Consider the following 21,444-nt stretch of genomic DNA (forward strand, 5'->3'; position numbering starts at 1 on the left):
TCGGTCGACTAAACACTCGGCCACGACCATTTCTTTGGGAGTTTTGGTTCTTGTCTCCAAAGTGTTCGCTAGATGATTATGATTCAATTGGTGCTGTATATCGTGGCATAGGTCAAGTTGTATTCGGGGGCATTTGAAGTGGAGCCCTACTCTGCCGCGACCGGCCGGCAATTGATGTACTCACTACTGTCATGCAAGGGCAACGGACTTGTGTCAGCAATCATGGTTGGCCCCCGACTTTCGGAGGAGAGCCCTGTAACTGTCTTATTTCACAACTAGTATCTCCCAGAGCTATGCTCTGGCTTCTTGATATGACTTGAGATTTCGGTGCACGTGAGCCTTATCCAAAAGAAGCCTTTCCAGATCGTTTCCGTCATGTCGAAGAAGGAGCACGAAATCCATGACCAGACTAATCTCTTGACGGGAGGTCGCTTAATTATCACCTTTTGCGCCCTCGCTTCTGCTCTGCTGGTCACATATATCGACCAGAACTCGATTGGTGTAGCCTTGCCCACCATCGGTAGAGACCTCAACAGTGCATCGACCATCGTCTGGGCTGGTACTTCTTCACTTATCGCCAACACGTCTTTTCAGGTTCTTTATGGCCGACTGTCAGACATCCTGGGCCGAAAGGTCATCCTCCTTACCTGTCTGTGCCTCCTTGCACTGGGAGACTTATTATGCGGCTTCGCTCAGACTGGACCACAGCTGTATGCCTTTCGGGGTATATCCGGTCTTGCCAATGGAGGAATCATGGCGTTGGTGATGATGGTAGTATCTGATGTGACGACTCTGGAGCAGAGGGGCAAGTAAGTATCTACCATCAGTCAAAGGCCAACAATCCTGTTAATCGCCAATACTAAGGCAAATTTAGATATCAAGGCATTCTAGGTTCATGTGTTGGACTTGGTAACACCATCGGTCCCTTTGTTGCCGCTGCCTTTACCAAGAATGCTACTTGGCGAGCCACATTTTACTTCATTGCTCCACTGGCAGTGTGCATTGCTGTGATGTTGTACTTTGTGCTGCCGCCCCAAAGCATCCCTCCGGAGCCGTTGAACGCAAAGCTACGAAAGATCGACTGGGTCGGCATTGTCTTGAGTTCCGCGGGAGCAATGCTTCTTCTCATTCCAATCTCGGGCATCGGCGTTCAATTCGACAGTAAAAGTCCTATGGTCATATCCATGCTCACTCTGGGATCTTTGTTGATGGTCGCATTCTTCCTGAATGAGTGGAAGCTGGCTCGACTTCCAATGTTCCCATGTACGTATACATGTACGAACGTTCCGAGCTATTGCATTGTCATCTGACGTGATCAACAGTGAGACTGTTCAAGAACCCGGCTCTTGGAGCTATGCTCATACAAAATTTCTTGATTGGCATTGTCTTTTACAGTCTGCTGTACTATCTTCCAATCTACTATCAGAGTGCGAGACGAATGAGCTTGCTCACCTCGGCAGCCATGATCATTCCCATTGTCATCCCGCAAGCCATAGCCTCCGCTTTGTCAGGCCAGTATATCTCTCGCAGGAAACGATACGGAGAGGTGCTGTGGACAGGCTACATCTGCTGGGTGATTGGAACGGCCTTGCATTGTATTTTCAGCCGTACTCTCTCAGTTGTCGCCATAATCTTCATTCTCATCGTCGAAGGTGTCGGTGTCGGCCTGGTCTTCCAACCAAGTAAGTTTCTTTCTTGTCACTAATCCTGAAACACGACTGACGATGAATTACGAACAGCCTTGGTTGCAGCTCAAGCTCATGCTCCAAAACAAGATAGAGCAGTAGTAATCAGTGCTCGCAATTATATTCGTGCACTCGGTGGTTCTGGAGGACTGGCCATTGCATCTGCTATTTTCTCTAACTCACTGCTGAGCAGTCTTCCCACTAGTCTACCAGAGAATATCACACAACAAATTCACGATTCAATCTTTGACATGCCACCGCTTGACAATTTGTCTGTGCAACAGCAGCATCAAGTAGAAGATGCATACGTCAAGGCGGCTAGGTCTGTCTTCTACCTATGGGCAGGAGCCATGGCTTGCTGTCTGGTTTTGATGGTGTTTATCAAGGATAAAGGTTTGACGAGGCAAGAAGAAAAAGTATCTCCAGCTGGAGCTGTCAATTCGGATACATCAAAGCAATCACAAGAGCCAGATGTCACCACTACTATACAAGAGACCAAATCACCCGCCTAGTGAAGCTTCCAGATGTATATATCAATTTACTATCCGCATAAAATGAATATACAATATTATAATAGGAGCCTTATTCAGGGGAGATTTAGTCTCCGGAGCGACACAATCTGGAATCCGCAGTGAAACCTCCCATGCTTTTAGACAGTGTAGGGGTTTGTAAATAGTAAGAATCAAGAAAATGCTCGCAAACCTTTTTCCATATTGGAGTCGTCCCATGCTGACAGGGCGATAATGGTGGAGCCGGGTGGATATTCGACAACCGAGAACAAAAACATCCCGAATGTGTCAAAACCCCCTTCGCCTCTTCGCCTAGGCGGAAGAGACCACCAACAATTTATTTTGAATGGTGTGCTGCCCAAACAATCCCAAATTTTCTTGCCATCTCTAGTTCAAGATAAAAAGACCATGTCGGAAGCACGGTCACGAGTGGCTCATCAACCATTACACCCGTCTATCCGCGACAAACTTGATCCTGAATACGTGTCCCTTCACGACGAGGTGTTACAGTACGTCAAGCCGAGTGAGTCACAAGGCTGGACGCCGGAGTCCAGAAAATTTGTCTCACCGCTTGGAGCTGGAGCTCAGAAGGACGTCGAGGTAGGAAGTATCACCAACCACGAGATCGAGAATGGTATTCAGGCTAGAATTTTCACCCCCGAGGGAGAATCTGTCTCGTCTGAAGGCTGGCCTTGTCTGGTCTGGCTACACGGTGGTGGATGGGTGAATGGAGGTTTGAACAGTGAGAATGGTTTCTTGAGACACTTTTGCAAATGTAAGTACAAGTTCCGTTTGTCTGCCGGGTTTGTGATACAGCACGGCTCCAAGGCTCGATCAATAAAGGCAAGGTCAAACTTACACCTGTGCCGACATAGATCTCAAATGTGTCGTGTGTACCATCAATTACCGACACGCACCTGAACATCTGTATCCCACCGCCGTCGAGGACAGTTTGACGGGATTGAAATGGCTCGTGAAGTCAGAAAATTCAAAGGCAATGTCGATAGATACGAACAAGTTGATATTTGGTGGATTATCAGCGTGAGTATTTCTGTTTGTCTACTTGTTCACCCCGTCTACCTGCCTCCTGTGCCAGGACAGATCCAACAATGGGTCGATGGGTCTTTTACTGACCGAGAACAGTGGTGGTAATTTGATGGCAATCCTATCACTCAAAGCGAGTCAACTCGAAACGCCGATCCGTCCGATATTTCAATGTTTCATTTGTCCCGTCATCGACACCACGGCGACAATAGAGACGACGTGGGCTACATCAAGACACTCACCATGGCTCACACCACAACGCATGACTTGGTACCGAGAACGGTACTTTGGGACCAAAGACACAGACAGGACAAAGGAATGGACTGCATCCCCATGCTTCGCGCCAGAAGAGTTACTACGACTCTATCCCAAAACATTTGTCGCCGTGGCCGAGTGTGATCTACTGGCTCCCGAGGGGCTCGGGTTCGCCGAGCACTTACAGCAGTTGGGGGTCTCTACAGAGGTGAAAATCTACAAAGGCGCCACGCATTCCATCCTGATACTTGCCGGTATTCACCAGATCGGTAAACAGCTCGTGCACGATGTCTGTGAGCGTGTGGCGGCCGAGTTGGGGATTTCTTACGATCGTGAACTTGCAAAGATTGAGAAACAGGGAAATTCGACGTAGGAATCTCGACACGAGTGATTTCCATTTTCATCTTTGCACCTGAGGCGTTGCTGCTTCAGCCTGAGCCGTCGGGACCAAGCCCTATACGTGACTGAGAATAATGTCATTCAGTCTGAGCAACGGTTAAAGCAGGCCTCCATCTGAGCCAGGGGCCTTGTTTCCGGCACCCGCCTATAATTGCTCCTTTGCTCTTCTAATAGTTCAGCGAAGACTGCCTAAAAATTGGGCACTTTTGAGTTCGTTTGAAGAAGGGACCGACTATGCTTGGGCTATAAGTACTTTAGGGCCAACTTCGTAGTCAAGGCTGTTCTGCCCAGATAAGCTTCCGTCCCAGGGACATCCTTATGTGTTAAGTCGGGCTGAGACGTCACGGTCACGGTCCAATCTGCATGAACACCATCAAAACGGCAGAGTAACTGGGAACCAAAGCATTAGCACGTTTGCTGAAATGATTTTGGAATAGAGCTGCAAATCAACTTACGCAGCAGTGGCGGCTAAGCTCTCAAATGGCTTAGCCACCGAAACGGCTTGGACAGTGGCCAAGAAAACTCCTATGCAGATTGCAATCACGATAAGCTGCTCTTTGCTTTTGCCATTTAGGATATAAAGTATCCACAAGGGAACCGCAAGCATCATAAAACCAGTGATACAGATGACAAGGTTGACAAAGCCATCTACCCGCTTGTCGGCATAATGAATTGCACCCTCAGTGAAGGCAGGATCGTGGTGTGAGAGTGTGCGGAAGAGCGTGTGATGAAAGACATGGAGCTTTTCCAGAACACGACGCAACAGTGTTCGTGGTAATCCGGCAACCGAGAAGAGGTCCGGATGGTGTGGTTCTCTGATGAATTCGATCTCATCCTTCGCAATGGGATCTCTATATCGGCGAAGCCACCTGTCGACGTTCCCTTTGCTAGTGGCAGATGCTTCACCCCTAACACGGAGGGCGCTGTAAGCTGTGATGAAGCTGTCTATTATCTTCATTATCAATTTCAAGCTTCAAGTATTTCACACTGGTGAATCGTTGGAAACTCTTGCTCGGAATACTCACAGTAATCTTCTAATTTCGCCTTGATAGTCTTGATTTGAAACTGGCGATCTTCATCGTCGCATTCGAAAGAACCATTGTTCAAGTCATCTTTAGCCCCATACATTCGAACTTCATCCATCTCAGTCAACCCACTCTCGAGCTTCGTGATCTCCCATTGTAAAAGGAATATCACTCTCGCGGCGAGGCTGTCGAAGCGTCGGACCACTAGAAAATCTTGGGCGGAAGCAGACCATTCAGAGAAGCCCCTGTATCCAATGTACCTCCATGACTTGACCTTTTGCTGCTCAAGGTCGGGAATAGGATGTTCGTAAATCGTACCGTCACTCATACTCGCCGACCCAAGCATGTATATTTTACAGTAGAGTCGAGCAACCGAGATCAACGCGAGCCTCGGGAAATAATCTGTCGCAAGGCCAACGGGTGATGGTGACGAAGTGAGGGTCATATCCCTTTAGTTTGACTTGGAATGTCATCGAACCATGCCACATAATGGTGTGATAGGTTTCCATGCATTGAAGGGGTGACAAGCTAAGAAAAGCGCAGGTTACAAGAAAAGTTTCTTTTCCTTCTTCGACCAATCCACTGGTTTAAACGAAACTCAACAAGGCGTAGCATTTCCTGACTAAATTGCCCAGTTTTGCTGTATATTGCAATCCGCTCTTTATCATTGGACTCAACGTTGGGCATCCTCGCATCTTGTTTCGTCCAGTCGCTGCAAAGTTCGTGTTCGATGCCTGAAGACTCAAAAGCAAGTCATTTAAGCAGCCGCAACGATATTCTCTTGCCAGCCTTTCCTCCTCCCGAGTACAAGTTTCTCGCTGCTCTTGATGTACAAAGACTGAGTCATCACTACTACCAAAGTTATCCACTTATTGAGCGAAGCATTCGGAGAGGACCAAGGCAATGCCCTCTAAAGTTCCCAGCGTGATTGGAGGAAAAGCGACGGGAACGCTTCCAGTAAGGGAACAAAAGGCCAATACACTTGAGTTTGCTGATCTAACCGGTACAGGAAGGGCAAGACAGCGAGCAAGGTCGGCATTATCGTCATTTGGATACAACGACACGAATTCGAAGAAATTATCCTTATGGGACCCTTCCCGCGGGAGGAAAGTCGGATCTTTCTAATTCGAGGAGATTTCCATCAGGACACGACCAAGTTGACGTTGACTACCAAGAGGGCGGTGGCCGCCAAGACCCCTCGCCAAAGGTGAAGAATGATGCACAAGAAAGAATGGATGCACCAACGTATAAAATCACAAAAGAAAAATTGAAAGACTTACACCAGAAGGTGCCCAAGAAAGACTCAAATCTGAGAGGGGATGGACGGCAACGCCCGAAAAACGAGAACCCTTGTCGAGATTGGGTCTGCTGTAAACACTACAGCCAGAAGCGTCGAGTCCATAGCGATCAAGATCTCAACAGATGTCCACCGTGCCAACACAGAATGTGCAACAACTGCGATCGTGTTGAAGACTATCAAGGGTTATGGTGGATATGCTGTAAGCAGACTAGACCGCAACATGTCGTTATTAACCCAGGCGATGAAGAGAGATGCTCCGCCTGCGGGCATAAGAGATGCAACAGTCGTTGCGGATCGACATAGCCAGTTTAGGCACAAGGTTCAGGACCTTAGGTACCAAAATTGTACCCTCGTAGAACCATCGTGTAAGATTTCCACATCCTCAAAGAGAGATATCTCTATCAAGCATGGCGTGAGCCTCAATAATAGCTGGGGCCCAGAAACGGGACCACCAAACGAGGGTAATGAGTAGCTTGAGTAGCTCACCCTGAAGGCTGAACCGAAGTTGAGCCTGCCCTGGCACATGAGTTCCAGCGACGAGGCCACGGGGCCCCAAAGGGGGTGTTCGAATAAGTTCGATATGGGTGATCGATCTTGGGTAGATAAGACAAGCATTGTGGAGCTCTCCGGGGAGATTTAATTCTATTCATCCTTGTTAGTACCAGGAGTCGAGAGTGCCATGCACAAGAAATTTAGGCAGCAGCGGCAAACCGGTGCCCTAATATGAGAGGCTCGTCTGGCCGATCTTTGAGGAGCCAGATGAGGGCCCCCCCTGCTCTGTAGGTTATGCTGCTCAGGCAGTGATCAGGGAACGACCTTTGGACCACTGCCTCGATGCTGTCAGCAAGGTGAGCTGGCCCCGCCAGCCCTGCGCCGTCATTGAGCCTGGCGCGAGCCATCGGGGCGCGAGGTGGACGGGCGTCGAGGAGTCCGGTACTTTGATACAAGAAAATGTCGGTGTCTATCGCATGGATCACAAAGGGGTGGTCGATGCCCAATGACACCCAATCATTGCACTCAGATTTCAGATATTGGACGGGAGTTTCGTTACGTAAAATGCTTCGACGCGTCTTGCCGGGACCGGCAACAAGTAGAAGCACCAATTCCCAATCTCCTCCCATTGCTCTCCTGTTGTACACATGCATTGCCCACATACCTTTACTGTAAACTAGGTATGTTCGGTGTTCCGTCGGTCGACCTCTCGTATGGTAGAGACAATAAGTAGTGGACTGGCTTCTGCCGCCCCGTATGCCACTATTTTGCCGCCCCGGAGAGAAAACTCCAATGCCTCAGATTGCCTAATGACCCTGGACTCTGATTTGGCCCAGCATCACCATTTGTATGGTTTACGATCTTTTGTGTCGCTGTAGAGAAACTTCAATCTTACACGCAAATCTTGCGTGGCAACTTACACCTTCAGGTGTTCGTCAATACCTTATTGTGTTTCTATTCTGGTCTGCTCTGCGCTTTTCTCATCTCATCTCATCATGGCTACTACAGCCGCATTGGATCCTTCACATTGCCCCGGCTATGCAGCTGAATGTGGCGACCCTTCAAGGACAAAGAAACTCGGATTCGGTAAACGACCGGCGGTTTTGTTGCTTGACATGTGTGACGCCTATTTCAGCCCTCAATCTCCATTGGTGTTGGACCAGGACACTCTGGATCGAGTCTCGAAGGCATGGTCGGAAATCTTGGACACTGTGAGAGAAAGAAGACCAAACGCCGCCGCCGACAAAGACATCCCGATCATCTACGCCCAGACATTCTACACACACCCCAAATGCCGTGACGCTGGTCTGGCCATGCTCAAGAACGACCATACTGTCTTCTTCCAGGCCCAACATCCACAAAACCTCACCAGCCTGTCCATGGCCCCCCCGCAGATTCACCCGAATCACAACGACTCCATATTGAAGAAGAAGTATCCTTCGGCCTTCTTCGGGACGAATTTGAGCACGCAGCTGGCCGCCATGGGAGTCGATACCCTTATCATCGGCGGCTTGACCACGAGTCTGAATGTGCGGGCGACCGCCCTGGATGCCATGCAGTCCGGCTTCAGACCCATCGTGGTGGCCGAAGCTTGTGGCGACAGGGTTCGGGAGTTGCACTGGGCGAACTTGATGGACGTTGGAGCCAAATATGGTGATGTCGTGGGTGTCGAGGAGGCAGCTTCTTATCTTCGAAACGTAAAAGAATGAATAACATACGTGTCATTGACATGTCATACAGGGTCATCAAAGTCACACTTGCCAGTCACCCCAGCCCATATGGACATAACCGTGCACAAAGTCAGCCATGTCGTTATCGAAAGAATCATGTAGCATCTCAAACGTGCTGAAGTCCGGCAGGGAGAACGGTTGCTGAGATCCAGAAGGCTGAGGGCCCGCGGTAGACCTGTTTCCGTGGAATGGTTCAATGAGCTGCAGTCGAGGTCTATCCGAGCCTAGCGCTGCCGTATCGCTGAGGAGATCGAGGTAATTGGTCGCGAGAGGCGCCTGCGGTTGCTGCTGCTGCTGTTGTCCCATTGAAGCAACGGACCGCAATGGTGACTGTCTGTCGGCAACGGGCTGGCTGTGATGATGTTGCGGGTGATTATCTCCGGATTTGTGACCACTCGCATTGAAGGCTGTGGTATGAGGCTCGGCAATACGTTCATGGGAGGATCGAGTGACCGTACGTGGTGTCGTACGTGGTGTCATACGTGGAGTTTGGCTTGTTGTAGCCGCCGCCGAGTTCAGGAAAGATCCTTGGGAGGTAACATCACTCAGAGCCTCGCTGTCTCGACTGGCTGGCTGTTCGGCTAGCTTGCGCAAAACCAGCGTCCAATCGTGCACTGTTGGCCATTTCTCCTCCAACGTCGACAAGATTTCCAGGGCTCTGTTGAGTATTTTGCTCGCCGAAGCAGACAATTCGCGGCACAGCTGTGGCCAGCGCACAAGGTACGAAGCAAGTGAGCCGCAGATGTAGACGCAGAACGCCAGCATCGCCGGAAATCCGTCGTCAGAAGACCGGGTGGTAAAGAAAGCGTCGATAATGTCGTATAATTGCCATACATTTGAGAACAGCTCGAACGACATTTGCTCCCAGAAATCCTGCGGAGCGTTGTCGGTGGCGGTGGCTCTGTGACCCAGGAGTTTGGCGACTATACTTTCCAGGTACAAGCGGCGTGGGACGATATGGTTGAGTTTCATGATGGACACGATAGACAGATATGCCAATTCCACATGCTGCGCTTTGAAACCCCGGAGGTTCCAGGCCGACCAACGATGTTCCACGGGCATGTTTTGTTCCCATTGATTCAAACTCTCGGTGACTTTTCTATACCGGCTGTCGGGGACCCAGGGCTGCATCTCCACGCTCGTGTTGGCGTTTTCTTCATCCTGAGAGAAATCCCGAGCTATCGTCCCCCAGAAGTCGTGGGCCTGGACAAGTGTCGCGAACAGGGACCGCGAGGGAAGCAATACTAGTGACGAATTTTGTCGAGCTGGCATGGTGCCGGCTAGGGCGGCACGTACTAAAGGCACCCGTCCGAACGCGAAATCATCCTCACTACTCGGCAACAAGGTCGTGATGTCTGTTTTCGCAAAGGATGCCGGTAGGTGCTTTTGCGTGTAGAGGTTATCGTGGTTTTGAATCACCCAAAACGTCCGCCTTGCTCGTTCAGCATTGACAACGTCAGTCGCCGAAGCATCGGGCGGGAGATTATACGTTTCTTCTCGGTGTAGTCGGAGCACCCCAGCCATACGCACCGCGATTCCCATATTGATGGAGCTTCGAGCACGGTCACCTTTGCCCCAGTCTGCCATGCCGAGTAGGAAGAATGCTTGCGCGTTCTCCAGGCACGTTTCCCACATCTCGTCGGCTATCATGATATGGGCGATCTCGGCGAAGAATTCGGATGCCTGCCTACTGCTGCCGAACCGTTTACATAGCGGTGGTGTGAAGCGAGCAGATATTGCAAGCATGCTTACGAGGAGAAACATATTGACAGACCTGCGATCATTCTCTAATTGTTCCAGAAACAATGCTCTAGGAGTGAATCCTGCCGGACTCGTTAACGACAGGCATCGTAAAGGTTGGATAGCTCCTACCAATTTGGATGCACGTGGTGACAAAGGTTCGACAGCCTTGAACCAATTCTTCATGAGGAGGTAGGAGACTCCATACGTCCGATGTATACACTTGCATCTTTCGTGCCGTCATGGGAGACAGAGTCTCTGGAATCTCAATTACAGGATCACTAATGATGCGACTTAGCTAGGGTTTTTTTGCGTATGCAATCAAGTCTCACCTGGGAGTGCCTGCAAGCTGTGCATTATCACTGCATCTCATCCAATTAGTCCGTCGCCGTCGAATTAGTTGGTGTTGCACCCACCCGCTTTGCGATGTAGAGCTAGAGACATCGCCTGCTGGTTGCTGGACTCTCTTGATTCGGTACTACTAGACTTGTTAGAGTCTTCGTTGCTTCATCATTAGACTTTATGGCTTGCTCTTCGATCCTGGTCATCTCCCCGGCTCGCAAATCCGCTACAACCCCTCGTCAGATCGATGGACTCATAATGACACGTAAAGTATCAGTACCAACCATGATTGTGCCTCTGATGGTCCTGCTTGACGACATGGAACGCAAGGAATCCGACCGGCATCTTGGATACATTTGCTGCGAAGACGCCGACATCTAAATGCATGATCGAGTTGTCAGTGAAGGCACCCTATTCTACCAGAGAGAATACGTCGCGGCAGTCGACGACCAAAAGAGTCTCCAGAAACATAAATTCTTTACTTGTGAGACAACACTTACCTTCTGCACGCAATCGAGGATCTTTTGAACTTCACTGTCTGTGATTGCACGTTGACATTTGTTGATCCTCCTTGCTGATCGTGGCCATTGTCAGCCAACATTGGGTTCGCTTGACGAAGATGATGCAAATTAGGGAGCACGTTGGGTTATGTCGCCTCATTTGTTCAGACAAAGTTGATGCTATGGCACGATGTCTTTTTGCCCGGGTGCACAGGGCGACGGACTTGGTCGGCAGAGTGCCTTCGAGGCTTTATCCCGGTATTAGAAATGAATAAAGGACAATTCACTCCTTATCGACAGGTTGGTATTAGCTCTTTGATACTGAGTAGTTAGTGCATTGAAACCAATTAGCTAGGGTGCATTGGACAGCTGTGTGGGTCTTCCACGATAAGGACCCTTCAGCCACCAACTTGTCCGGGTCTGTTAGGCTTGGACCCCTTCTTCTGGGTGCTCTAGACGTACAGTACGCAGTCCTGGGCAATGATAGTCCGGATATGGTGCACTCATCCACGGCGAGAATCTAGTGAGTACTCGAGTAATGTCTGATGCTATCTCTGATCTGCGCTGCTCCTGATATCTCACTATGGTAGTACTAAATGGTTGGCTTCTTTATGCTGGTTTTTGGCCCAACTGCGGCAGTCCAGCTGCAGCAAGTCTCTCGTTAACTTCATCCAGGTGTTCCATAAAATGGCCCTGGAGATCATCCCAAAAGTCGCCTTCGTACCCTTCAATATCTGTGGATTGCTTAGTAAGGGAGTAGCGAGGAAAATAGCAGGGAGGCTCACGCTTGATGCTTGGGTTTCTGTCCAAGGCAAATCGCGTTAAACTGAAATGGTTATTCAAGTGAAACATGAAGCCTGTTGAAATAGTCTGTCAGCCCATTGTTCGTGAACATTTGGAGGGGGATGTGTCTCACTCAGAGCATTCTCGCCCATAATCTCAGGCTTCAATTCTTTCGTCGTGGCCTCTTTCCAGGCCTTGTACGCATCTCCGTGAGGCATGTAGGAGTTTTCGCAACTCAAGCAACCAGCTTGAACATCACGGACCGAGCCATGATACTCTCCATAGATCATGCCCAGCATCTCTGTGGACATGTTTCGGTGATAGTATGGTGGGCGGTACGTATCCAGAGCTGTGATGTGCTTGGCCGTGTAGACTGCAAACTCTGACAGAGACACGTTTGGCGTCTTCGATTTGGCGACCAGGACCGTATAGATGGTGGGATCGCATTGTTCTTTCATCGCACATGCAAGCGGCACAAACTTCTCCATTGCGTACTTGAATGGTACGTAGCTTCCGTGCCAGCCTACTACATCGAAGGGAGTATGGCTTTGTTTATATGAGAATAGATCACCGGTAAGTTTGTAGACGACTAGAGCAAGAGTGTCAATACCGGATCCAAGGTTGACCATCGGGCAAACTCACCTTCCCATTTCGAGTCGTCCATATCAAAAGCTGCGACAGGGTACTCGAAATCTCGGGGATGGGCCAACCCGTTCGAGCCAATGACTCCAAGATCAGGGAGTTCGAAATGTGAGCCAAAGATTTCGTGCACGTATCCCCTTGCCGGGCCATCTGGCAATGACACTTTCCATTTCAATCCCGCTTGAACGACACAAAGCTCGCCAGGCCGAACCATGAGTCTGCCCAGTTCAGTCTGAATGTCGAGTCTACCTACTTGTGGTAGAATCAGGAAGTCTCCATCGTTGTTGCAAAATGCTTGGTTCTTCATCGAAGCGTTGCAAGCGTACATGTGCATTGCCAGGCCTTCCTTCATAGTCGGATCACCCCATCCACCGATAGTCTTGAGCCCTTGGATAAAAGTGACAGATTCATTCTCTTCTGGCCACTCCAACGGACCCCATTCATAGGTGAGAGGGGTGAATTGTACGTTGGGATTGTGTTTCGAAAAGCATGCCTCGAGCTAGAGCCCTTGCAATCAGTTGATGCCTTCAAGTCAGAATAGATATCAAAATACATCAGGAGTAGGAGCCATTGGCCTTGGCCGAGAGTGTGCAACGGATGGTCTTATGCGATACATCCACACATGTTGAAGGGTGTCTCGGTATGATACGAAAGGGGTCCCATTCAATTGTTCAGAGTACAGATCGAAAGTACATCTTTGAGGAACGTTCCGACCGGGCTCGGGGAGGATATCTGGACTGAAACCTCGATCAGCAGCCGCCTCCGTAGACCTAGGGTACAGAGCCGCAATACTTACACAGCTTCCGTCGAAAAGTAGTTGCCAAATCCCAGCTGATATCTGTAAGGGTCTGCCTCTATTGGCGCAGTGGTTTTTGAACCCGCTGCAGAGGCACCGAACTTGTTCATTGACGAAGGCTTGGTGACCAACACCATTTCTGAAGAGTCGCCCATTTGTATCGTGAAGAAATCAAAGAGAACGTGTAAAATGTCTCGTATTGAATTCGTCTACACACGCTGACTGTGATGAAGATGCTGAAATGCTGCCTAGACTTTTGTACTTCCGAAACACACTCTGTATTGTCACTTTGCTCGGGGGATCTCCAGTCGGCCTGTTCCAAGTGAGGCCGACATGGTTGTTCGGTGAACCTGGATATCTGCCATTTGGCAACTCAAGACTTCTGTCTCCACCGAGTGGCCAATCTCATATTTGAGCAACAAGTCGAGATGCTAATGACTGCTTGTATCTGAAGAAAAAGCAAAAGGAGCGGCTGGCTGGCAGGCCGGCAAGATAAGCGGCAAGGTGAATTGGTCGACGCCCTAGCGCCACGAATGGTTCAACCTGTGGGTCACTGAAGCTCTTGATAAACCACGTTTGTCAAAGGCTCCACAATCGTATCGCAATCCGGCCACCGGCACAACGAGGGAACTATGGCCTTGACCTGCACACATCAAGCAACGGCTCAAGGTCCACCGTGGTTCGTTCCACTGACGAACTGGACTGTCAACACACAAGGACCCCAATGATCTTCTTACGACCAATCGAGAAGGGATCATTTGATATCGTACCGCTAGTGATCAAGTGGAAATGAGTTGTCATATTTGTTCAGCTTGAACCCTCAGTGCAGCAGCAGCAGTCACATCTCAGAGCTACTTTCGACAACAGACGCACGATAATATGGAGGTTCTAAAATCATTTCTGTCGTCTCCGACACGTATCCTCGTCGTTGTCCTATTGATAGGAATTTCCGTTTACCACGTCGCCAAGAGGTCGTTGAAGAGATATCCTTACCCTTTACCACCATCACCACCTGCAGAGCCTCTTTTCGGACATTTTAGAAGCCTCCCTCTTGAAAATGCTCATCTCAAGCACATGGCCTATGCCAAGCAATACAGTGAGGTCTCCGCCGATGTGATCATGAGAAAGTACGATTGACCAAACCCCTTCAGATTCTGATGTTGTTTACTTCAATGTCCTTGGAAACCACATGATCGTTCTGAACAGTCAAAAGGCCGCAAATGAGATCCTGGATAAGCGTGGTGCCAACTATCAGGACCGACCCAGCTTTGTGCTCTTCGATGTCATGGGCTGGGGTCTGACTTTGACTTTCATGCCTTACGACCACCGGTTCAAGATTCACCGATCGGCTCTCCAGACTGGATTCACCAAGACTGCAATTGTCAACTACAGACCCATCCAGGAAGATGAGGCCAGACAGGCAGTAGCGAGAATCCTCAAGCGTCCAGAGACCTGGGAGCATTCCCTCAGAAGGTGAGCCATAGCTTACCCACATACGTTTTTAAGGGGAAAGTAAAACCGCTGACTCACTTGCCCTTAAGATTTGCATCTGGTATTGTTTTGAGAATCGGATTCGGAGTCACCGTCAAGTCAGATGACGATCCGTATATCAAGATTGCAAAGGATGCAAACTTGGCGACCGCAGAAGGAGGCAACCCTGGAACGGCACTCGTCGACTATCTTCCTTCTTGTAGGTGTTCAAACAGCGAGTGACCAAACAGCCATGTTGACACAGACCCACTCTCCAGTCCGATACATTCCCGAGTTCCTCAACTTTTCACAAACACTTAGACATGCAAGACGGTGGAACTGGGCCATCAAGAATCTTCATGATATACCTTTTGCAGCGATCAAAAAGGAATTTGTGAGTCACTTGACCTCTAGTATCGTCATTCTGCAGACACACTGGAGAGACTGACTATTTCTACTCGGCACACAGGATCAAGGAACAGCAAATCCATCCTTCGCGTACTCTCTACTGTCAAAATATTCCGAGAATGAGAAGCAAGGAGTTCCAAACTCACTCACCATGAAGGACATTCAAGGAGCGTCCGGGTCGGTGTTTATTGCCGGATCCAACACTGTGGGCATATACCAGGACCTGTGTCTCGGATCTCTGACGATTGACCTTGCTAACCTTTCGATACTCAGACCTTTGCCACCACCACAGTCGCCCTCTTGAATCTTATGCTCAATCCAGAAGTGTTCCGGAAAGCCCGAGCCGAAATCGATCGTGTGGTAGGAAGAGACAGACTTCCCTCGCTGGCTGATAGACCCATGCTTCCGTATCTCGACTACATTGTAGAAGAGACGACCCGATGGCGGCCCCTCTCACCTATCGGTATCCCTCACAAATCTCTCCAGGACGACACCTACAATGAAATGTTTATACCAAAGGGGTAAGTCATAGATTGCTGTTTGGCTTGCTTTGGTTTTAATTCGCTTGATGGGTGCGTATTGCTGACCAACACTCTTTGGGAACTTCGTAGGACATACGTCTACTACAACACATATGCCATGAGCAGAGATCCGTCAGTGTACAAGGAAGCAGAGACGTTCATGCCCGAACGGTTCATTCCCAAGGAGGAAGGAGGGGCAGGAGAACCATATCTCGTGGGTCCGTTCGGGTTCGGTCGAAGGTGAGTTTGACGACCTTCTCTCTCCTCAACCTCCGAGGATCTTCTTTGCCCTCAACAGTCTCGGAACCTCCCTCTGACGATATCCTTGGTTTTGTAGAATCTGTGTCGGACGTCACCTCGCACAAGCATCAGTCTGGATCTTCATCGCCACGTTGATCGCGACGGTCGACGTGTCCAAACCTCTAGATACCAGTGGAAGACCAATCGACCAACCTATCAAATTCAGTACGGGTCTGTCGAGTCACCCGGGGAAATTTGACGTTGTTTTCAAGCCGAGATCCTCGGAGGCAGAGACTCTGTTGGCAGATGCTGTCGGTGATGCGCAATAATGTGTCCTTTGATGCATTCGATAATCCATAAAAAGGGAGAGGTTCATGTGCATGCTGACGTCCTCTGAATACTACATGGGACAATGACATTATTCACTGCTTCACCCTCAGTCTCCCATCTAATTCTCCGTATCCGTAGATAGTAGTCCCATGTTCCACAATGCGTTTCATATTTACTCTCATCTACTACGTAGCTGTACCTGCCGTACATGAAGTAAATCAAAATGTCGAATCGGTGAATCTACGGCATCGGGTATTGAACAGATAGATCCCTTGATTATTTCGGGGGCTCACGGGGTTTCTGGATCCGCCACATACCCACACGACACACTTCGCCTACTCGCAGAACGTACAAGTGATCACACACCCCCTTGATTTCTAAAGAATTTTTACGGATAATGGAGTACTCTGGATGACAGCCACCCACCTACTACAATCCGACAGTGACAGTCTCTCTCGCATAAGCGAAAAACCACCAAAAAACAACCGGCCCCAGTAAATCACGGTCGGTTATGCTATAGCCGAGATATGGTTCATAGCCTCAATATTCGGCAGCACGGCTTCCAGTTGGTTTCGGGATTTTTTTGGCTTCTAAGAAAGAACGTGCGCCAATACTAATAAAAACCCAAAATTGTGTCCCGTACTCCGTCTCTCTGATGGGTCCAGATTGCCCAACGGCAGTGCGGCGGGTTGAAACCTGCTCCTGTCTTGAAGGTAGGAGGTGGAGGAGGAGCAGGAGGGGGGATACCGAATGAAGTCACCACTATCCAACAATGCAGGGTCATGGGCCACCATGGTGAGGTGACATTGTGGCCATAGCAAGTGTTAACCTCTTCAAAAGCGTGAGCCAGTGCGTTTAAAGCGATTCATATATGTATATCTCGCTAATTCGCTATCTCTCATGGGACATCCTCGGGTGGTGGTAATCCCGTTGTTTGAATGACCACTCGGGGGTAAGTAAGTCGAGTGTGGGTTCTCCCCTGGCTCTGCCGTTTTCAACTTGTAGGAGTCCACATACATACATCCCACCAGGGCCCCCAACTTGCCATTCACTCCTCAACATCTGCACAAAGTACAACACTCTCTCTCCAGGATGCTCACACAAGAATTGAAAACATCTTCGAGAGATGAGGTCGATGGTGCTCCTGTCAAGGTCACTCTGAGGGGCCCACAGAATGATCTTATAGTCCCTTCGTATGATGAACTCCCGCCTGTGGAAGGAATGCCTCATGGCTGCACATGGGGTCTTTGGGATCGAGAAGGCCAAAAGGACGAACTTGGTACATTGAACCTTTTGACCCCGGCGACGATACTTGCTGCTAGAAACGAGATCCAACATGGCATCAGCCTTGCCATAAATTGGTCTCTTGACAACTGTGAAACCCCACATTCAGGCCGAAGAAAACCCAACCACAAAATCATGCAGCTACCCGACTGGGTAGGACATGACGACGAAATCCAAATGAATACTCAGAGTGGTAGTCAATGGGATGGTTTCCGTGAGATTTCCTCCTGCGGCTTGACATGTGGTGTGGTTAAAAGTCATATGCTAACCACTCTGTATGTAGGACACTGGGCTCATCAGCCCTCGAGAACATACTATAATGGCGTCTCGCATGCTGACATCACCAGTCTAGAGACTCCACCCCGGAATGGAATCGACCGTGAGATATCCATGACCGAGTTTTGCTGCAGCTAACAGAAAACGTAGAATGGTCAAAAAATGGAGGTATCGTCGGAAGAGGAATTCTTCTCGACTATCATTCATGGGCCCAAGAGCACAATATTGACTATTCACCAATTGACCGCCATCCCATCTCGGAAAAGGATCTCGAAACAGTTGCAGCGTGGCAAGGCACAGAGTTCCGGCAAGGTGATATCCTACTCATACGTTCGGGGTTTGTCAAATGGTACAAGGAAGCCAGCTCCGAGGATCGACGGCGAGGAACCGTTGGTGGTTCGACTTGGGCCGGAATCGAAGGGACGGAGGAATCCGTGAAATGGCTCTGGAACCGTCATTTCGCTGCTGTTGGGGGAGATGCCAACGTTTTCGAGGCCTGGCCGGCAAGGCATGAGAGATGGCGTAAGTCTGGTTCTCCGATCGATGTTGCAGCGTCGCTGACTTTGGTGACAGGTCTTCATGACAACCTTATAGCACTCTTCGGTATGCCCGTGGGTGAGATGTTCGACCTGGATGAGCTAGCAGAGGCGTGCAAGAAACTACGCAAATGGAGTTTCTTCTTCACGAGTGCACCTTTAAACTTCCCAGGAGGCATTGCGTCTCCGCCAAACGCAATATGTATTCTTTGACATAATAATAGCAGGAATTAGTATTATTATGAATCCTAATTCAGAACTCGTATTCGAAATCTCCCCATGCGGTGTCATCAAGAATGCTTCCCCAGTCTGGAGGATAACTGAACGGCATTGCCGGGTTGATGTTTTCGGAAAATAAATATCGGCTCGCAGGATGATTCTGCATAGCATACATATGGGCCTGAGCAAGACCTGGATCCTGGTACTGCGACTTTTCGGCGAACAGAGGCTGTTGAGGGACCATTTGACCTTGCACTGGTACCGTTCCTTCGGTGTATGCTTGTTTTGTTTGCACAGGCGAGGCGTTGACTGGCTCGTGCGGCAAAAGCTCATCACCGTTGCGGATGCGTCGGACGATTTTGGCGAAGAGACGGAAGATCCATCCACTTACAGGCCAGGTACTTTGCAACTCTCGCAGCGCAATCATTGCCAGCCTGACCTTGACCACAGCAAGTTGTTCCTGGACTGGTTGACCCGAACAAATGTCAACTGCCTGCATGCCCATAGCCGCAAACAAGGAGGGCACAATGTGAATAGGACAATGCAGAATGTGCGAACGAGACAACATTTCTTCCACTATGCGAATCATCCGATTGGCGGCATCCATGGCTAATGTATGTGCCGTCTTCATTGTGGGAGGCGATAGATCTTGTGGCTTGATCGAGCGATGAGTTACAATTTCAAACCAACTTGAGCAATTAGTCCAACATCTAGGAAAGAACTGGATGAAGCTTACCTATGCGCCACATGCAACATACTTGTCCACAGACAAGAGCTGTTACTCTCAAGGTCCAACTCAAGTGGCAATTGAGATTTCCACTGCTCCAGGGCTTCGGAGCATTCTTGAAACATCGTGGCATTGTCGGAGGTTGTGGAATTGAATGCCGTGAACGAGCTGTGAACGATCCTTTCTGCGATAAAGGACAAGTCCACGAGAGCCATGACATATAGAGCATCACAAGACTCAGGACGACCAAAAACGTCCGGTCTAGATGCCGGCTGCTCTTCGAAGTCTCCTTCATGCAATAACTCAACATCGCAATCTTCCTTACGAATGTGAACTGGGCGCCCGAGAGCAGTTGCGGCATGTTTATCTTCTGCGAACAAGGACCACCATATTCTCTTCCACAGCGAACGATCTTTTGGTTTCATGTCCGAATGCTCGGTGGATCGGTGCATACCAAGCGTCAGAGCCAAGCTGATAGCAATACCTAGCCAATGCCAGGTATCTTTCTGATCCGTTGGACCATTCCACCAGAAGCTTATCAAGAAGACTGCTTGGACAACAGTGACCTTGTTGGGCTCATGATCGTTGTCATAGAGAGCCTTTGCACGTTTGAAAAAGGTCTTGCGAGCATGGTATCTCGAGTCAAACCCGGCCTCTCGCAGGACAGCCATGTCGCAATGTCCAGCAGCCATGAATAGGACGGACTGGAGAAGGAGATATGACGGAGGCCGAGTTGGGTCAGCATATTGCGATGCGAACTCGGTGCGATCAAGTATAGGATAGTGAGGGTGAACGTAATCGAAATAGGTGCGGAAGAGCTGATAGCAAGTATGTACATTGGGAACGACAAAGCAGCCTTGCTGCTGGAGGAAGGTCGTTAGGCTGCTGTCATCGTCATACTCATCCTCTACAGCGGCGGACTGGCTTTGGGGATTGAAGCGCACAACATAGTGCCGTTTCCGGGTTGATCGGGCTGATTCTGGATTCGTTTGTCGCAGCAGATGGGTGAGATTGAAGGTCTCTCCCATGTACATTACGTGCACAACTCCCTCTTTGGCCTCTGAAGTGATCTCGGCATTAGTAGCCTTGTCCAGTACTTGGGCATAGAGCGTCTCTTGTGCTTCTTGTCCCGTTTCAGGCTTTTCATTGTCACAGGGGGAACTCGAGGGGCGAGATGTGTGCCCAATCGGCGTCTCTTTCGGTGTATGCCGTATGTCCCTCAAGGGATCATAGACATTGCCATGTGCAACCGCTGTGCCCGGGATCGGGATCTCTGCGGCATGCTGGTCGCGCGCGATGGGGGGCGAAGCTGAGGAAGTTGAGATTTTTCTCCTCTTGCCTCGCTTGCTCTCGATGAGCATACACTGTCGGCCGGCCGTCTCGCAATTGGAGCACGGAGTGCCTCTGGCCGCGGCATTGCACTTTACACGACGTGAGTGACACCAAGTGCATGCCACAGCCGAGCGTTGACGAGGCCTGCCGCGCTGGGTCGACGAGGCTTGATGAGCCTGATCCATCATAGGTGGAGTATGATCAATGAAGGAAGGATATTGAACGTGGGAAGCAGAAATCATAGCCTATGCCCCGGAAATGAGCTCAAGATAACCTTCTGGAAATGAACGGCGCAGGGTGGAGAGTTGGGGTATTTTAGTAGTGGGTGTATGTAGTGGGTAGGGGGTCATGCTGTAAAAGTAACAAGGACAGGACATTGCCCGCCGAGCTGTTTGAAGTCTTTGAAGCCCTGAAGTATGTTGAGAAGAGAGTCGAGACACACGAACCCCTCCTAGAAGGATTCGGCCAATTATCATACGATGATCATTGGCAGAACAAAGAACCGGAGAAGATGGAGGAACTGGACAATAAAACAATTAAAATCCACCCATATGCGACGCTCTTGGTGATGGAGACTATTCGCCAGATATGGAGCATAGACATGTGCCTGCAATACGCTGGACATAAAGTCGATCTGCACCTAGAGCAACTCGTGTGCTTTCTACCCCGAAGCCAACGCATGTTATTGTACAATCCTCGTGCCAACGGGTTTAGTTCCAGCGTGTCCAACCTCGTGTTGAGAGAACATGTGTCGGAGGGAAGCATGATTCTCCAATTGCGATTGGAAAGGGTGGTCACTACCTGGCCCAGAGGGAGTAATTCTACAGCGAGCCTCATGCAGACATAACGATTCGGCATG

At 49.7% G+C, this 21,444-nt stretch overlaps 5 protein-coding genes across 5 annotated transcripts; 1 reads left to right on the plus strand and 4 right to left on the minus strand.

Annotated features, from left to right (window-relative positions):
- Positions 1-3,890: 3,890 nt before the first annotated feature.
- Positions 3,891-5,305, minus strand: PV06_01280 (uncharacterized protein). The gene is made up of 3 exons (XM_016401878.1): positions 4,918-5,305; positions 4,348-4,837; positions 3,891-4,282 (listed from the first exon to the last, which is right to left on the minus strand). The coding sequence occupies exons 1-3, from the start codon at positions 5,261-5,263 to the stop codon at positions 4,240-4,242; spliced, it is 879 nt and encodes a 292-aa protein (XP_016268931.1). The 5' UTR covers positions 5,264-5,305; the 3' UTR covers positions 3,891-4,239.
- A 296-nt stretch (positions 5,306-5,601) lies between these two features.
- Positions 5,602-6,530, plus strand: PV06_01281 (uncharacterized protein). Its single transcript, XM_016401879.1, has 2 exons — positions 5,602-5,874; positions 5,927-6,530. Exons 1-2 carry the CDS (start codon positions 5,821-5,823, stop codon positions 6,518-6,520), a joined length of 648 nt encoding a protein of 215 aa, XP_016268932.1. The 5' UTR covers positions 5,602-5,820; the 3' UTR covers positions 6,521-6,530.
- Positions 6,531-8,460: 1,930 nt separating this feature from the next.
- On the minus strand, positions 8,461-10,365 carry PV06_01282 (uncharacterized protein; the record flags this gene model as incomplete). The annotated part of the gene is made up of 1 exon (XM_016401880.1): positions 8,461-10,365. The coding sequence occupies one exon, from the start codon at positions 10,363-10,365 to the stop codon at positions 8,461-8,463; it is 1,905 nt and encodes a 634-aa protein (XP_016268933.1).
- Positions 10,366-11,630: 1,265 nt separating this feature from the next.
- Positions 11,631-13,397, minus strand: PV06_01283 (homogentisate 1,2-dioxygenase; the record flags this gene model as incomplete). The annotated part of the gene is made up of 6 exons (XM_016401881.1): positions 11,631-11,755; positions 11,807-11,878; positions 11,938-12,393; positions 12,447-12,945; positions 13,000-13,183; positions 13,243-13,397. The coding sequence occupies 6 exons, from the start codon at positions 13,395-13,397 to the stop codon at positions 11,631-11,633; spliced, it is 1,491 nt and encodes a 496-aa protein (XP_016268934.1).
- Positions 13,398-18,560: 5,163 nt separating this feature from the next.
- PV06_01284 (uncharacterized protein) lies at positions 18,561-21,055 on the minus strand (the record flags this gene model as incomplete). The annotated part of the gene is made up of 2 exons (XM_016401882.1): positions 19,263-21,055; positions 18,561-19,215 (listed from the first exon to the last, which is right to left on the minus strand). Exons 1-2 carry the CDS (start codon positions 20,825-20,827, stop codon positions 18,561-18,563), a joined length of 2,220 nt encoding a protein of 739 aa, XP_016268935.1. The 5' UTR covers positions 20,828-21,055.
- Positions 21,056-21,444: the final 389 nt, after the last annotated feature.

Source organism: Exophiala oligosperma, assembly GCF_000835515.1.
Source record: "Exophiala oligosperma strain CBS 72588 unplaced genomic scaffold supercont1.1, whole genome shotgun sequence".
NCBI classification, from domain to species: Eukaryota; Fungi; Ascomycota; class Eurotiomycetes; order Chaetothyriales; family Herpotrichiellaceae; genus Exophiala; species Exophiala oligosperma.

Bases quoted from the DNA above. Each gene is read 5' to 3' on its own strand.
- PV06_01280 (XM_016401878.1), bottom strand. From the start codon at position 5,263: ATGCTTGGGTCGGCGAGTATGAGTGACGGTACGATTTACGAACATCCT. The intron at 4,838-4,917 runs GTGAGTATTCCG...TGAAGATAATAG, and splicing joins GGCGAAATTAGAAGATTACT to ACAGCTTCATCACAGCTTAC. The intron at 4,283-4,347 runs GTAAGTTGATTT...TTTGGTTCCCAG, and splicing joins AGCTTAGCCGCCACTGCTGC to TTACTCTGCCGTTTTGATGG.
- PV06_01281 (XM_016401879.1), top strand. From the start codon at position 5,821: ATGCCCTCTAAAGTTCCCAGCGTGATTGGAGGAAAAGCGACGGGAACG. The intron at 5,875-5,926 runs GTAAGGGAACAA...TAACCGGTACAG, and splicing joins AAGCGACGGGAACGCTTCCA to GAAGGGCAAGACAGCGAGCA.